The sequence below is a fragment of the Dermochelys coriacea genome, chromosome 4 (genome assembly GCF_009764565.3).
Source record: "Dermochelys coriacea isolate rDerCor1 chromosome 4, rDerCor1.pri.v4, whole genome shotgun sequence".
NCBI classification, from domain to species: domain Eukaryota; kingdom Metazoa; phylum Chordata; order Testudines; family Dermochelyidae; genus Dermochelys; species Dermochelys coriacea.
The window spans coordinates 9,563,090-9,581,510 of NC_050071.1; the positions used below are offsets into that span (position 1 = coordinate 9,563,090).

Below are 18,421 nucleotides of genomic sequence, written 5' to 3' on the forward strand. Positions count from 1 at the left end.
CAAATCTTTTTATGTCATCCTGTCAAGTATTTGAAGACCACTATCATGTTCCTCCTCAATCTCCTCTTTTCCAAACGAAGCATACCATCCCTTTGATCTTCTTTGCCACTTGCCTCTGGAGCATTGCCAGTTTCTCCACATCCTTTCTATACATTGGTGACCAGAACTGGGCACGCTACTCCAGCTGAGGCCTACCAGCGCCGAGTGCAGTGGTAGTATCACCTCCCATGACTTGGAGGCAATGCCTCTGTTAATGCAACCCAAAATTGCAACAGCATGTTCACTTTCATCATCTGTCAGATGCCACCAACAGAAAAATGAATTTGTGTCAGAACATTTTCATTTTAGAATTTCATTTCAGCATTTGTTTTATTTTATGGATTTTTCTCATTTTTATGATATTGTTATGAGCTGGGTAAAACGTTGTTACGAGTTGGGTTAAATCCCCATTGAGGTTGATTGGGGTGAACTCGCCCTTCAATTAATGCAGCTGTAAACATAACACCTAGGACAAAAAGTGGATGTAAGCCCACCCAGAAGTTTTTGGGGTGAGTATTGTTTTGGGTGGAAGTGAGAGAAAAACAGACACTGAGGTCACAGACAAGAATAGAGAGAAAGAGGCACAGAGAAGAGGCAAGAAAAAGCCAAGAAGGAGCCAGCTGTGAGCAAGGTATGACCCTAGAGCCAGCTAGAGAGAGCTTTTGGGTCTGATCTTGGCGAAAGACACTTGGGGGCAGGTAAGCTAAGAAAATGCTCCTTTTTGTTTTTGGTCCCTTCTGCATTCAGAATAGGGTGGGCACTGACACATCCCCAGAACACCGGACTTTCCAGAACAGCATGGTCCATCCCCACCAGTGATACCCCATGGTAAGGTCATGCTGGAGAGGACAGAGCAACATACTCTGCAAAACAGTGTCCTGCATGATAATACCAGACAAAACCTTGTCCAATACCAGCCAGAGACAACCCTTCCAAAAACAGGATGGCTGGCTTATAACTGGATGAATGGCCTGCCTAGTTCAAAGAAATAGGACATTGTACATTCCTTGTAAATAAGGAAGATTGCATCAGAGAAATACTCAGCTATCACCAATTTCTCCTCCAGCTGGAGCACCCACAGAACACAGCCCTGAATTTTGACTAGCCACTCGGGTCAAAAGTGAAAACATTGTTAACTATTTATTATAATTAGGATTATTTCCATTATTTTATAATGTGCTATCATACCATAATAGCTGAAATATTCTTTTATTATATAAATTTTTAAATAAAAGGCAGCTGCTACTTCGATAAGATTTTCAATCAGTACTTCTTATCTAGATCAAAGTTTCCTGTTTGTGTTGTAATCAAAGGGTTGTGTCAAACTGTCATATTAATCACACCTATTGACATGTCATGAAATGTAAAAATACAAATACTCCAACATAAAATAAAATTCTAAATAAAATTTCAAATTTTCCAGAAATTCCATTTCATGGGGAATGTCAAAAATATTTGGTTTTGTTCCATGTAGCAGAGCAAAGACTCACCGGCGTGGCAACTCCTGGTGGTCGTTTGGGAATTAGCTCATCCAATACTCAGAGTGCCTCCTGGTGGCTGGTGTCTCACCTGCCTCGGGCCCTCCCGTGTTCCTCCCAGACCCTAGTGCCCCTTACCCTGGGGTTCTGCCCACTGCAGTACCCCCACATGTTGGGTCTCCCCTCCCAGGGGAACCCCCAACCTTCTAGGCCCACTTTGCCTCAGTGGCTACTGCCAGGCATCATCTAGCCCCCTTTCACTGGGGCAGACTGCAGTCTGTCATGGCCACTCATCATTGGCAAGGGGGTAGGACCTGCTACCTTTGTCAATCCCTGAGCTGCCCCTCTGCAGCCCCAGTACCTTTTGGCCTTCAACAAGGCCTGCAGGTTTACCAGGCTGGAGCTCCCCAGCTCCCTTTGTCCTTCCCCAGCACTGCTTCGCTTCGGGTACCTTGCTCCCAGGCAGCTAGCCCTTCCCATTCCAGGGCTAGAGCAAGACTCCTTCAGCTCCTGGCCCCCCCAGCCCTCTTATCAGGGCCAGCTGGGCCCTGATTGAGCTGGGCACACCTGTGGTCAGCTACTCCCTCAGCTGCTCTCGCTCCTTTTATCCAAGCTACAGCCCTCTCCCGGGCTGCTTTTAACCCCTGTTCTGCTGAAGTGGGGCAGCCACCCCACTACATTCCAAATCAGAGCTAAATGAAATTTCAAAATGAGGAGATTTCACACAAATTGGACATTCCAAATTTGGAGCAGCTCCTACCCATCTTATCTGTTCCAAATCGAAGATCAAAACCTAAGCAAAGAGGTTGGCTTCCCTTCTGCAGAAGAACACTGGGGGTCAAAGGGAATCTTTACAAACTACATTTTAAAGCTTTTCTCTGCAAAGGCGAGGGCTAGAAACTTCTTTTCTTTTCTTTAAGTGAAAGCTGAGATTCTCACATCTCACCACATAATATCAGGATCCCATGAGCTGGCGCTTTAAGAAAAACTCCAAATCTCTTGACCACAAGAATTGGCAACATTCCACAAGTGCACACTCACTTGGGCTATATCTACACTTAAAATGCTCCAATGGCACAGTATAGAATTCTTCCATCAACATAGTGCTGTCTACACACAGATTTAGGTCATTTTACCTGTCACTTAGGGGTGGGGATTTTTCACACCCCTAAGTGACGTAGCTGGTTTGATCTAATTTTCTAGTATAATCCAGCTCTTAAATTTAAATGTAAAATGGACTAATTAAACTAGGGGTGTCAAGGATCATCTTACTATGGCTTTGTCTACACCTAGGTTACGTCTACACTAGATCATTTACAGCGGTGCAGCTGCACCAATGCAGCTGTACTGCTGTAGCACTTCTGATGAAGACACTCTAAATTGACGGGGGAGAGTGCTCGCATCAACTTAACTCCTGCCTCTGTGAGAGGCAGTAGCTATATTGGCGGGAGAAGCTTTCCTATCAGCATAGAACTATCTACATCAGCACTGAGGTTGGTATAATTTAGGTTGCTCACGGATGTGGATTATCTACACCCCTGAGCACCATAAATTATGAATAATTTGTAATTAGACGTAGACTTGAAATGCTCCAGTGGCACAGCTGTAGCGCATCACATTTAATACAGCAATGAGAGGGGTTCTCAGATCCTATGGTAATAAGTACCTAAAAGAGAGAGATTATTGCCAATCCATTTTATATGGAAGGTGCCCAAATCCTGTGATAAGCACTAGCACAGATCTCTTAGGCATTTCTGAAAATTGTATCTCTGTCTCTCTACCTAAGTGACTGAGGCACTTTTGCAAATTGTATCCTGCATTCGCACCTAATTATGGTTTACAATAGAAAAATCTCTCCAAAACTACCCAGATCAATCCTGTGTCCTGGCACTTTACTTTTGTATACATTTTAATCCTTTAAATACCCAGATTGCATCAATGAAGACACTAAGCAAATAGAATAAAATAGAAAATGTTCCTTGACGTTTGCATTTGGTGGAGCGAGACCTCTTTGCTCTCTCCTCCCACCATCACCCCCCTCCCTCCGTATGTTAGCGCAAACCTGGTCAATTTCCAAATACTTCATCTTTCCAAGATGTGGAATAATCTCTCTTAACAGCAACCGCTCCTCAACCAGCACTATGGTGCAGCCACCATGCCCCCCATGAATATTAACGAAGTCCAAAGTCACAGGAATCTTTTAAGTGAGAATCCTTAGCAGGAAATTCCCAGCACGTTCCCAGTCCAGGAACAGAAACAGATGGCCACAGCGCACCTCTCTGCACTATGCACCAGTGCTCCCTGTCCTGAGCTACCAACCGGTCCAGAAGAACAGGCTACGCAGCATTTACCACTGGGTGCCAGCTGGCGAGGAGATGGAAAATCCCTTCTGTCCAACCTACACTCTGCTCTGACCTCTCAACCTGACGTGTGACATCTTTAGCATAGAGGTAAGGCTTTTATGGGCTGGACTAGGATAACAAAGGTGTGACCCTTGTGTCCGGTGAGATCGGCAGCAACAAGGGCTGGGTTCGATGTCTAGGGGGTTTCTCCAGTCAGCTCTATTTTTAAATGATGCAGTGGGGCAGATCAAATGGTATCTAGGGCTCCTTAGGCAGCGTCTATCTCACCATATATAAACACCCGGCCTCACCCAATTGCTTCTTCACTGGGATTTGCCATTCCTTCCCTCTGCTTAGCAAATGAGCTTCAGTTTAGGGGGAACCCCTCAATCAGAGCAGGCTAAACACAGTTCTACTGCCCTTTACTCATACACTAAGGATAACAACATTTCATTACCCCTGCGTCACACTGTCTAGAGTGGCTCATGACCATGAGTACTTTGGTCAGAAACAGGGCAGACTCCCCAAGCTGGTGGTGTGATCTATAATTAGATTTCGGCAAGCCAGTAAGAAATGTGAACTCCTGGATCACTAAACCAGTCTCACCATGGAGTCACAGACAGTCCCCTTAGACTCTTTACTGTGTCTTGCCACCCAGACAAACTGGACTTAGTGATAAATGGTCACTTACACCAAAGATCACACCACATTCAGGTTGCTTCCAGTCCCAAGAGACCAGTCACTGACCCCAGATCAATTGGTACCCTAGATCTTACACCAAAGACAATGCCTGTAGCCAATCCTGCAATAAACCATAAAGGTTTATTAATGAGGAAAAATAAATGAGAGTTATTTACCGATTAAAGCAAGCAAACATATACACACCCATGAGTCACCATCTACATCCTAAGAGTGACAGAGTTGTAGTGATCTGTCAATTCAAAGGGTCTTTCAGGGTGGACCCAGGAAACAGCACCTGGAGATCTCGGGCTTCAGTTTAGAATCTCTGACCCTTCAGCATTCAAAGAGCCAAAAAGATGGAAATTTTTCCTGTGGCTGTTTTATTTCCTTCATTCAGCTTCCAAGCCCACAGGACAAGCTTCCTTGCATGGAATATTTCCCAGGTGCGGATAGGGCCGTTAACCATTCCTCTGTATTGCAATGATCCTTGATGACCCATCTGATTGTGATAGTCCTTCTGGATGGGCGGGGATGATTCCTGGGCCTGAGTTCATAAATTCAGGGCAAACGTTTTCAAAGTTATAAAGCAAAACTTACATATTTTCTTGTAGCCTGGAATACAGACACTGCAAGTGCAATTAATGCAGGCAGCAACTTACAAGCATTTCACAGAGTCTAAACACTGAGAACTTTCTTATAAGACTAATATCTATTTCGAACAAAACTCACATACAGGTGACCTGGTCTCCAGCAATGAGGAGTGTCGGTTCTTAGCTAATGCCTGCAACCTGGGTACGAGCTGACATCTGGCCTGCCAGCATCATACCGGGGGTGCTGCAGGTACTCTGAGGCGGGGGTGGGGGCTGGAAACACCGTGGATGCTCGTGGGGGAGCATCCTGGGGCACCATGGTGCTCTGGGCGGGGACAGCGTGCAGCCTGGGACCCCCCCCCCCCGCTGCTTCTGGGAGGGGGCAGGTGGCACACGATCTGGGACCCCTGCTGCTGCTGGGGAATGGGGTGGGGTGGGGGCGTGTGGCGGTCTTAAACTACCCCAGTAGCAGCTCAGGGGGCAGCCCCCAGGCCAGCCACACCCACTGCTGCAGAAGTCCCCGAGGTCCTGGAAAGTCACTGAATCTGTGACTTTTATGACCTCCATGGCAGACTGGCAGCATTATTCATGGCTTTGTCTTACATAGATGCCTATTACCCCCACCCCCATCCCGATTTTTCACACTTGCTATCTGGTCACCCTAGCTCCATCCGTGGTGTCCCTAGGCAGCGTTGGCATGTCTCTGCAAACAGAGTCTGGACCTGACGGCTTTCCCCCAGCTCATCACTAGATGTCAGGGGAGCGCTTGGTCAGACACAGCTTCTAAAGAGGAGTCACCCACAAGGTAAGAGAAAACAAGTCCAGCGAGTCTTGGGCTTTAACCAGGACTGTGGTTTCAAGGAGGGAACGGTGAGAGGTTTGAGAGTTTCCACAAGAAAGAAAGAGGGTCCTTTTGCTGAGCAATTGAAACAAAGAGCAAAGTAAAGGCATAATGTCACATTACAGAAAAGTCACCTCTATAACCAGAAGATTTGCCACAGGGCTGAGTGGAGAATGACTAATCGGGGGGGGGGGGGGGGGGGAGAGAGAGGGGGGAATTGAGGGCTAGGTGCACCAAAGGAGAAGGCAATATTTTGCCATCTCTTTTTTCTTTTTAAAGGTGGTTATTAGTCCTTTCTATTTATGCTGTTGCTGCTTTTGGTTCCCTATTGACTCCTTACAGTTAAGTTACCCAGTGGAAAACAAACTAATTCTGGCCCTTTGGGATACTTTCTGCCTTAAGAACCTTTGTTACCAAGAATAGGAGCTGTGCCACTGGCCTCCAGCATGGAAGATGCTCTGGGAGGACATGCAAGGCCCTACCTATGGTGAGGCTTCTTGAATAAATCTTAAGCATCGCATCAGCTGGATGTTACTGACTACCAAACTAGAGCTAGCCCGTTTCCAGCCCAAGCACCCTTGTCCTGCAGCTCAATCCCCTCTAGCCATGAGTTTGTCCATTTCACTGGCTAAGCAGAGTAAGGCTTAGGCAGCTCTTTGCTGGGAACCATGTCAGAGCATCCTGGAGGCTTCAGTCATTGGCAGGTCAGTTCCAAGCTAGTGTCCCAGCCCGTCCTAGTGCGCACTGGGCTGCCATTGTGTCATGGATAAGAGCAGGGATGGTCAGGCCTAGTGGTCGGAGCCCGAGTCAGGCAGCAAGCAAGGGAACAGAGCTAGAGGGGACTGGAGCAAGGCAGGAACAGGGCTGGGAACAAGGCTGGAGCAAGGGTGGAAATAAGGCAGGCAGAGGAGCAGTCACAGCTGCGAGCAGAAGTGCTACTGCTTGGCTCCAGTGCAACACCACTCAACGAGCTGGGGGTTTCAGCTGCAGCCAGTTAGCTGATCCCAGGCCCCGCTGCAGACCCTCGTTCCTGATGCTGGAATCAGACTTAAGACCATGTGACAACATGAAAGGGTCCATGGCATTTTTTTTTTTTTGCCAGGGTAACAGATTTAACTCTTGTGTCCTGTTATTATTTATTTGTATGCTGGCAGCACATCCAAGATCAGGATCCCATTGGGCCAGATGCTGTACAAACACAGAGCAAAGACTGTCCCTGCCCTGGTCTAAATTGTTGTGAGCCTTTAGCCTACGTTTCACCCCAGGAGTGGCTGCATTTCAGGAGTGGGGGCATAATCTCAGTGTATGGGAGCTTGTCAGAAACCAAAATCTCCGTTCCAAGGCAGATTCCAACATTTAAAAAAAAATTGTTCTGAACTGGAATGAAAAGGTCGAGGTTTCTAAATTTCCCGTGAGATGGAAAATCCCAAAACTTTACTTCAGGACCATCAAAATATTTTGTTTCAGTAAGATAAAACTGTCGCTTTAATAAGGTAAGGAAAGTGTCATTTTAAAGTTATGGTGATTCATTTTGTTTTGATGTTCATATAAATATTATATTTTAATGTATATATCCAAATATATTAACATTAATATTTGGAGTCTACATGGAATTAATCAAAATGATAAAGTTGAAAAGAAAAACTTTTACCTTATCGAATTGACAGGTGTTGATGTTATTTAAGTGAACCAAGAAAGTTGGAATAACTTGTATAGCCTTTTTTCTACCAAAAATGGCCAAATTGACACCTTCCTGCAAAACATTTCAATTTAGCCAAACTACAGTTTTCTATGGTAATTGTTCTGGTCCCATTTTTCCAACCACCTCTCCAGTACAGACCAGGCCAGGTGCAGAAGTTGGTACAAGATGATGCAAATTATACTGCTCCATAACCCCAGGCTTCTGCCTCTCTAGTGAGATTCCCCACCTCGGAAGAGCAGGTGTTGTCATCACCCTCCATTGGGGTTTCTGTCATTGAGGAGGCATAGAGGAGGAGTTAGGTTGCAATCAGCACTCCTGACCAGTCCAAGCAGTTGAGAAAGTGAGCTGAATCATATTGCCATGCATTGGGGGTGGGGAGGGGGGTATTTTGTCCCTACAGGGCTGCCTGGGGAAGGGGAAGTTGAAGCTGTTTTCTGGTACTATCTCCTGGTAGATCTGGTGCTTTGCAAGCCTCATGCTGGGGTTAATTCTCGCCTGGATCTGAGCACTGGTGTAAGTGTAAACATGCCATGAGCTTCAGCCCTTGTGAGAAGCCAAACAGCAAAGAGATGAAAAATCTTCCAGTCAGCTATTTTTATTTCCCTCCTCCAGCATTCCAACCAATGGGACGAGGCCTCCTGCATGTATTTCTCCATGGGTGGATGGGGCAATCAACAAAGCTTTTGTCCTACAATGGCCAACTTAATTTTAATAGTCCTTCTATTAAAAGACGAGCGGGGGGAGCTACTCTTCCTGTCTGAGTCACAAGTCAGGGCAGGCCCTCTTACAATTATAAAACAAACCTGTGTTTTACCTTGTAAGCCTAGAATATAGACATTATATGAGAGATTAATGCAGGCAGCACCTCACAAGCATTTCGTACAGTCTAACCGTTAAAGAAGGACTAATACCTATTTTGAACAACGCTGACATGCAGGTGAGCTGGTCTGATTTCCAGCTATGAGTTTTTCAGTTCTTAGCTAACACCTACGGCCTTGGCCAGCACTGGCCGTTGGGTTACCAAGTACAAATCCCCAGAATGCTAAGAGCACAGATGCAGTCAGAATACATTACATAATAGAACAAGGTCGAACTTCTTGAAAGTCAGAGCCATGCCTGTCAGTCCGGGTTACTGCATGTATGGAAAGCCAGAGGAGAGCAGATGCAGTGCATTCTTGGAATAACCAGCTCCTGAGATGCTGATGTTCTCTGTCTGTGTAGAAACAGCTTATGAATTGATTAATAACACTGAAATCTTTATTCACTGAGTTGCCCGACTGTATTTTTCAAATGGTCGTGTCTGGGGCAGTTATTTTTGAGTCTGTCAGCAAGTTGCGGGGAGACATCAAAATTTCATGTGACGGAAAAGCTACATTCAACTATCCAAAGGAGCAAGTGAATCTTTCCCCAGCTCAAGCATTCCAATTCAAACCAGTCAAAAGAAACTCCACCCCCACAGCTGCCCCAGCAAGGTACAAAGTTACAAGCACAAGATAAGGAGAGCACTCTCAGTGGCTGATCATATCTTTAGGTCATGATATAATTACCTAACTACTGAGCCATAACCTGGGATGCATTTCACTGAGCCATAACAAGGGATGCATTAAAACAATAAAATCAAGCGTTTCTTAAGCAGCCATGTCTCTGACTTATGGCTCTTCATTGCATCTGGTCAGTGTGTAGTTACTGAGCTTTGGAAAAAGCCCTCTGTGCATTTTGCCCTTCCATACAGTAATTGGGGGCATTCCTAGAAAAGAATGCAAGATGGGGAACTGGGTGCTGCCTGTATTGTTTTTGCTGGATCTTGTCTCTGCTCTCTGCTGATGCTCTGGGCCCTTCTCAAGTGGATATTGGCACTTCAAACTCAGACACTTCCTGTGCTTCCAAACGACTAGTTAGCATGTGATCCGTAAGAGTCTTCATACATCCCACCTTTACTTCTAGTGAGAATACGGCTGGACCAAACGTACTGTATTGTTCTTGCCGGATCTCTGCTGATGCTTTTTGAATAGGCCAGTTTTTCTCCACCACTGTTAGGTGCTACAGAGCAGATCGGATGAGCTCCTGCACTTTTCGTTCACAAGAGCCCTCTCTTCCCTGTGTGAGACTGGCTTGCGCAAGAGACTGGACACCCAGTATTAATTTTGCCTTCTGCAGAGGTGAGCGGCAGGGTTTGCTCCCCTGCATAAGTGGCAGCGGGATCAGCCCTCCAAAATCTATAGATCGGAGCGGGATCTGCCAAGGGTGTAGACAACTCTGCACAGAGCCGGTAAGTCACTACACTGCCACCCAGCTGCTCCTCCAATGCTATCATGGTACCAGCAGCTCCCCAAACTGCAGCTTGCAGCTGTGGGGGAAGCGGGCCCAGAACACCAACATATGCTGGGCTGCCCTGTGGAAAGAGAGAATCAGACAGAGCACAAACCTCATGGGTGCTGGAGCAAAGCTGTACCGATAGATAATGCACAGGCATAAGTGAAGGAAGAATTGCAATGAACCTGCAGGTCTGTGTATCCTGTAAGATATTGGCTTAAGCAGTTAGCATAAGGCTTTGAGGCCTGTGAATTTTGGCACAGGTAAATGGCCCGCCTGTTACCCTGAGTTTTGGGGAACTGGGAAACGAGTTGAAGGGGGAAGTGTAGATCAGGTATCACAAGAATACTGAACTGATACCAGGTTTTGGCTATTTTAGGACAGGAACATCCACAGCTTTCTGACCACAAGAGTGCCATGGCAATGAATTGACGTATATGGTAAGCTGAGCTCATGAATATATTACCCATGGGATAAGTGCACCCGAACATTAATAGGGTGAGGCAATCCAAATAAGGAAAGGGGCTGAAACCCCTAGTAAATAGGCGTTAGACCTAATGGTTTCATCAGCATAACACATCATGGACATTGTATCCCAGCCTGTGTGTTTGGGGGAAAGGCAGAGATGGAGGTACTTGACAGCCACGGGCAATGGTGATGGCTAGTGTTTCAGGTTGTTCTGCCAGGGATGGTGTGAGTATATGGCTGTTCAAAGGTACATGCTATATTAGCTCTGTCTGCCTCGCAGGGTTGGAGTGTTGGTGACTTTGCTAATAAATGACTTCGCATACAGCAGGGTTTTCCTATGTGAGAGTGTTGCACCCGTGCATCTTGGGGTTCCCACTTGAACAGTAAGTTTAATAATACTGGGCCAAGACCTATCAAACCTCAGAGTGTTAACTAGGAATTCTTAAGTAAGCAATATAATTAATACATAATCTATGGATCAGGCAAAACATCCCCCATCCCATCCATATCATCTAGGGTCAGCTGCCCATCCCCCACATAGGCACAGGGAAATAGAGTTTGGTGCAAACTCCCAGAGGTTCACAGAGGTAGAGTGAGGTCTTTTATCCCAAACTAACTGCTGTGGAGATGTGTAAACCGTGGAGCTGGGCAAAATCTTTCAAACAAGACTCTTTTTTGAGGCAGTGGGAGGATGCATACAAAAATATGCGGATTTGGAGACACCAGAATGTTTCACGACTTTGTGTTAGTTTCACACAACTAGTTAGTTTCACAATAAATCATTTATTTAATCTCACACACTCACACACACACACACACACACACACACACAAATTCCCCCCCAAAACAATCAAAATGTTTCATTTTTCGAAAAGAAATATTTGGGTGGTGGGCAGGGTTTCGTCTGAAAGGGCTTTGCTTCACAATTTTTTTTAATTTAATTGTTATTGTTAAAAACATTTTAAAAAAGTATAAAATTTCAAAACTGAAGCAAACTATTTGGTTTGTCCCAAAACCACTTTTTCTAACTTTTTGAAATTGCCAGAGAATGTACAGACCTCGACCGACCTTTTGAAACCTGAGTGCCTAAAGTGAGTCTCCTGCATCCATATTTTGGCATCAGACCTACTTTAAAGGTCAGGTCACTTCCACATAGCTGGCTAGACCTGAGTTTAGGAGCCTAGCTCTGAACAGCCAGGTTTGAGAAATTTGTGCATCTAAGTGAGGGAGTGACTTTGCCCTGTAGTGGCCAGCATGGTAGCTGCAGAAGTTGACTTTTACTCCCGCTGTCTTTGAAGTGGTTGTTTGTGCACGAAGCTATCACTGGAGGGCTGGCTTTGGCTGGAATTATCAAAGGAGCCTAAGGGAGCTAGCAGTCCATTCTAATTCCCACTAATGTCAAGGGGGCTGCCCATGTGAGTAAGGCAAGCACAGCCTGTCCCCCTGTGAGTTAGAGACTTTTGAAGTTGGAGAAAATTGAAAGGCCTGATTGTCATTTACACGGCGGCTGCTGCTTTGCACCACTCTGGCAATGTAGAAGAGCTTTAAAAGAGAGAGTTGCTGCAATTTACATCCACTCTAAGGCCCCCGTACACTGCCATAGCAGTGCAGAACAGCCTTCACATGACATTTCTAAAGCACCCAAGGGACTTAGGAGCCTAAGTTCCATTTTTGAAAGTGACTTAGGCACTCAGAAGCCCACGTCAATGGGACAAAGGCCCCTAAATCATTTAGATACTTTTGAAAATGTTACCTTTAGTATCAATAAGAGTCAAGCCCAAAGAGCACAGGCCTCAAGACTGGGGAAATAATGATATACAATTAGTATAAACTGTTCTGAAATATATGACAGTCCTCAGAATCCAGTTTCTTCTTATAAAAGAGGAAAGACAATCATAAGAACTTAAGAACATAAGAATGGCTGTACTAGGTCAGACCAAAGGTCCATCCAGCCAAGTATCCTGTCTGCCGACAGTGGCCAATGCCAGGTGCCCCAGGGGGAGTGAACTTAACAGGTAATGATCTAGTGATCTCTCTCTTGCCATCCATCTCCACCCTCCGACAAACAGAGGCTAGGGACACCATTCCTTACCCATCCTGGCTAATAGCCATTAATGGACTTAACCTCCATGAATTTATCCAGTTCTCTTTTCAACCCTGTTATAGTTCTAGCCTTCACAACCTCCTCAGGCAAGGAGTTCCACAGGTTGACTGTGCACTGAGTGAAGAACTTCCTTTTATTTGTTTTAAACCTGCTGCCCATTAATTTCATTTAGTGGCCCCTAGTTCTTATATTAGGGAACAAGTAAATAACTTTTCCTTATTCACTTTCTCCACACCACTCGTGATTTTATATACCTCTATCATCTCCCCCCTCAGTCTCCTCTTTTTCAAACTGAAAAGTCCTAGCCTCTTTAATCTCTCCTCATTTGGAACCCATTCCAAACCCCTAATCATTTAGTTGCCCTTTTCTAATGCCAGTATATCTTTTTTTGAGATGAGGGGACCACATTTGTACGCAGTATTCAAGATATAGGCGTACCATGGCTTTATATAAGGGCAATAAGATATTCTACGTCTTATTCTCTATCCCTTTTTTAATGATTCCTAACATCCCGTTTGCTTTTTTGACTGCTGCTGCACACTGCGTGGACATCTTCAGAGAACTATCCACGATGACTCCAAGATCTTTCTCCTGATTAGTTGTGGCTAAATTAGCCCCCATCATATTGTATGTATAGTTGGGGTTATTTTTTTCAATGTGCATTACTTTACATTTATCCACATTAAATTTCATTTGCCATTTTGTTGCCCAATCACTTAGTTTTGTGAGATCTTTTTGAAGTTCTTCACAGTTTGCTTTGATCTTAACTATCTTGAGCAGTTTAGTATCATCTGCAAACTTTGCCACCTCACTGTTTACCCTTTTCTCCAGATCATTTATGAATAAGTTGAATAGAATTCCCCTCTCCATTCTGAAAATTTACCATTTATTCCTATCCTTTGTTCCCTGTCTTTTAACCAGTTCTCAATCCATGAAAGGATCTTCTCTCTTATCCTATGACAACTTAATTTACGTAAGAGCCTTTGGTGAGGGACCTTGTTAAAGGCTTTCTGGAAATCTAAGTACACTATGTCCACTGGATCCCCCTTGTCCACATGTTTGCTGATCCCCTCAAAGAACTCTAATAGATTAGTAAGACATGATCTCCCTTTACAGAAGCCATGTTGACTTTTGAGCAACAATTTATGTTCTTCTATGTGTCTGACAATTTTATTCTCTACTGTTGTTTCAACTAATTTGCCCACTACTGACGTTAGACTTACTGGTCTGTAATTGCCAGGATCACCTCTAGAGCCCTTCTTAAATATTGGCATTACAATAGCTATCTTCCAGTCATTGGGTACAGTAGCTGATTTAAAGGACAGGTTACAAGCCATAGTTAATAGTTCCGCAATTTCACATTTGAGTTCTTTCAGAACTCTTGGGTGAATGCCATCTGGTCCCGGTGACTTGGTTTGGGAATCTCCCTAACAACCTCAGCCGTGAAGACTGAAGCAAAGAATTCATTTAGTGTCTCTGCAATGACTTTATCATCTTTAAGTGCTCCTTTTGTATCACGATCGTCCGGGGCCCCACTGGTTGTTTAGCACGCTTCCTGCCTCTGATGTACTTAAAAAAACATTTTGTTACCTTTCGAGTTTTTGGCTAGCTGTTTTTCAAACTCCTTTTTGGCTTTTCTTGCTACATTTTTACATTTAATGTGGCAGTGTTTATGCTCCTTTCTATTTACCTCACTAGGATTTGACTTCCACTTTTTAAAAGATGCCTTTTTATCTCTCACGGCTTCTTTTACATGGTTGTTAAGCCATGTTTGCTCTTTTTTAGTTCTTTTACTGTGTTTTTTTAATTTGGGGCATACAGTTAAGTTGAGCCTCTATTATGGTGTCTTTGAAAAGTGTCCAGCAGCTTGCAGGGATTTCACTCTAGTCACAGCACCTTTTAATTTCTGTTTAACTAACCTCCTCATATTTGCATAGTTCCCCTTTCTAAAATTAAATGCCACAGTGTTGGGCTGTTGAAGTGTTTTTCCCACCACAGGAATGTTAAATGTTATTATATTATGGTCACTATTTCCAAGTGGCCCTGTTATAGTTACCTCTTGGACCAGATCCTGCGCTCCACTCAGGACTAGATCGAGAGTTGCCCCTCCCTTGTGGGTTCCTGTACCAGCTGCTCCACGAAGCAGTCATTTGAAGTATGGAGAAATTTTGTCTCTGCATTTCGTCCTGAGATGACATGTACCCAGTCAATATGGGGATAATTGAAATCCCCCACTATTTTTGAGTTTTTTATTTTAATAGCCTCTCTAATCTCCCTTAGCATTTCATCGTCACTATCACTGTCCTGGTCAGGTGGTCGATAACAGATCCCTACTGTTCTATTCTTATTAGGGCATGGAATTACTATCCAGAGAGATTCTATGGAACATGTGGATTCATTTAAGATTTTTATTTCATTTGATTCTACATTTTCTTTCACATATAGTGACACTCCACCCCCCCGCACGACCTGTTCTGTCCTTCTGATATATTTTGTACTCCGGAATGATTGTGTCCCATTGATTGTCCTCACTCCACCAGGTTTCTGTGATGCCTATTATATCAATATCCTCCTTTAACACAAGGCACTCTAGTTCACCCATCTTATTATTTAGACTTCTAGCATTCGTGTACAAGGCACTTTAAAAACTTGTAACTTTCTATTTGTCTGCCCTTTTCTGATGTGTCAGATTCTTTATGTGAATGTTTCTCATCTGATCTGGCCCATACTTTATCCTCTTCCATCCTCTCCTCCTAACTAAAACCTAGAGAATCTCTCTCAATAGACTCTCCTCTAAGAGAAGTCTCTGTCCGATCCATGTGTGCCTCTGCAGCAATTGGCTTTCCTCCATCTCTTAGTTTAAAAACTGCGCTGCAACCTTTTTAATGTTAAGTGCCAGCAGTCTGAATCCACTTTGGTTTAGGTGGAGCCCACCCTTCCTGTATAGGCTCCCCCCTCCCAAAAGTTTCCCCAAACTAAGCAAAAAAGTGTGACCATTTAAAAAAATCCATTTTAATAACATTACATATGAAATTTACATTGATTTTGTCACCACTCCTCTTTTCCACCATGGATCATAATGAAAGATATTTGCCGTTCCGTCTTTAGTTCTGCCATGGATTCCTTTTTTCTCACACTCTGTTCTAGGACAGACACTGACCCTGGCTTCAGAAACAGGGAAGAACTTATCAGCTAGAGAGAAATAGGAGGCAAACAGTCCAGCTGTTACCCCAGCTAGTCAGTAAGTCCCCGAATTTTATGGACATGTTGCCTCCTTGGGCTGCTTCGGTTTTCTGCAGTCTCACAGGGAAAATTTCTATAAGAACTAAAATGCTACCTTTCCTCCAAAAACCAGATTGCATACAAGGGACCTGGTCCTGCAAAGACTTACTCACTTGCTCAATGTTATGCTCTGTGACTAGTCCCACTGATTTCAACAGGGCTTTTCTCAGTGCACAACAATAAGCATGTGCTTGCATTAGTCTTTATAGAATTGAGCTGATAGACTCTGATCCCGGTAACATTACATCTATGGGAGTAGGATTAAACCCACTTCTCTCGCTATATGACAGGGACCAGTCATTAAGACGACTGATTTTGGGTGCTTCAATCTTTTGGTGCCCATCTTGAGAGGATTCAACTTTTGCAGGCCCTACTGACTTCAACTGGAGCTGTCGGCATGCAGCACTAATGAAAATTATGCCCTAGGGGGTCTCAGCTTGGGCACCCTAAGTTAGTGGCACCTTTTGAAAATGTTGGTGTTAACCTTTTCAGCCTTGTATATGACCTTCTAGAATGGTTTCCAGTTCAACTTTTATTAAATATGAAATATAAGTGCCTGGTTTTCAAAGGGTCACAACCCAGCCTCTGATTTTGCACCAACAATCAACTGCAGGTGCAAAATTATGGAGGTAAATTAGCCCATTTAGACAGCCGGTTACCTGATTTCTTGGCACAATCAGCACTAAGGCCTAAGAGAGCATAAGGGAGTTAGGTATGTCATTGAAATTCAGTGGATTTGGGTGCCCAAATCTTTAGACCCCTTGAAAATCTCAGCCTAAAACACTTTGCCAACTAGTTCACAATCACTTGCATAGGGGGTTCTCTATAAGTAGATTCACAGATTAGATCGCCTTCCTAGAAAGATGACTTATCACCAAAAGAATTAGATTTGCCCTTTGTGTCTCGCCCTATGTATTATGCAGTATGTTTGTGAAGCTAAGTTCTGCTACAGTGACTATTCTGATCGCTGAGCTGAACATAACGAGTAGGCACCCTCATAGATGCTGGTTTTCATATACTACATAAAACAGAGCCCTGAAATACAGCAGAGCCTCTTACTGGAGCTCAAGGGCACTGTGTTGCATGAGAGACACCAACCTAGAAATGCATTAAAGTGCCAGTGGTAAGAGCAGATAGGAGGTTTACTGGTGATGAGAGATTGTGTGTGTGATGGGTTCATTGACCCGAGATCTTCTAAGGTCAGGCATGAGGCTGTTTTTTTTTGTCTGGTGTATGAGGTAGCTGTGACTGGTAGCACTGGACTGGATGCAGCTATCAGCAACCCAGCATTTCCTCTGTTTATTTCTCTCTCCTCTGGCATGTATTGGTGACGGCTGGAGGTGGGACGTCATTGATCTAGCAACTTGTCAGCTATCTAGCAAATGACAGGGCTGCTCAGCTCCCCAGGGGGCAGAGTTAAGGTGAGACACTGGGGAAAATATGGGGATTCACCGGATGCCCAGTGCAGAGCACATGTGCTTGACACATCTGCACATAGAGCCTTGCAGTAGCAGAACTGCTCCGCAGTAATGGGAAGCAGAGGATTGGAGGGTTTTAAAAGGCACAGGAGAAATGGCTGTTTGAGATGAGGAATGCAAGGACTGGCCTGCATCCCAATTCGCGCCCAGCAATGGGATACAGACTCTCCTCCCTCCACCCCATCAGGAAGCAAAGTAGAAGCTAAGAGGTTATTTAGACTGTGAGCGCTTTGGGGTAGGGACTATCTGCTATTCTTGGTTGGCGCGTGGGCACTACTGTGATGTACATGATCAATAAGTACGGTCTCCTGGGTCAAATCTCCTCTCCCAGGAAGTCCAGCCACATTGGAGGTGGGTGTTCCTTTTTGCTGGCGGGAAGATCTGTGTGTTAATTACACACTGGCCAAGGATTTGTGTGTGTGGCATAACCCAGTTCACAAGTGGCCTCCCTGGCCATCCGTTGAGTACCTCCAATAGAACGTGCTCAGTGACAAAGCCCCATGTAGTGCTGCAGGAGAAGACAGCCCTACCGGCCTTTGGTTCGAACAGGGTTCTGGTGCCAGTCGTAATGGTGCAGTTTAAAGTCAAGTGCTATGGCCTACTGCTAATGCCCTGTGCTGCCATGGAGTGAACTTTGGTTGATTTCCACCCCTGTGGTGGAGTAATGGAAGAGGCCAGGCACTCGGCAACTGGAGGGAAATGCTGTGGACAGTGATGAGCTGCCAAAATCTTAACAACCGGTTCCCTATAAAAAGTTCTGATTGAAGGGATGTGCCCCTATATGTATTTTTTGTACCAACAGGGTTACCATACATCCGTATTTTTAAAATTTAAAAATTCCTCCCAGACGGTGATTTAAGAACCAAAAAGCCTGACCTGTCGGGAAAATACAGATGTATGTTAACCCTGCCTAAAGTTCTTTTATAAAAAGATGGGCCTGAACTAAAGATGAGCTCCGTTTCACATGTGTGGGTCCCCGCCACTCCCTGGGGGTGTGTTAGGGTGACCAGATGTCCCGATTTCATAGGTACAGTCCCAATTTTGGGGTCTTTTTCTTATATAGACTCCTATTACCCCCCAACCCCTCTCCTGATTTTTCACAC

The 18,421-nt window shown here is 44.7% G+C and overlaps 1 protein-coding gene across 2 annotated transcripts in view; it reads right to left on the reverse strand.

The window, feature by feature from the left end:
• LOC119854521 (transmembrane protease serine 11D-like) overlaps window positions 1-2,095 on the reverse strand; it is a 48,228-nt gene extending 46,133 nt beyond the window's left edge. The window contains exon 1 of one of the 2 annotated variants that reach the window (XM_043513634.1): window positions 1,969-2,095. In XM_043513634.1, the coding sequence (XP_043369569.1) occupies window positions 1,969-1,997 (29 nt within the window). In that variant the 5' untranslated portion in view covers window positions 1,998-2,095. Of the gene's footprint in view, window positions 1-1,878 lie in introns of both variants that reach the window. The other variant, XM_043513633.1, reaches the window with a different exon arrangement.
• Window positions 2,096-18,421: the final 16,326 nt, after the last annotated feature.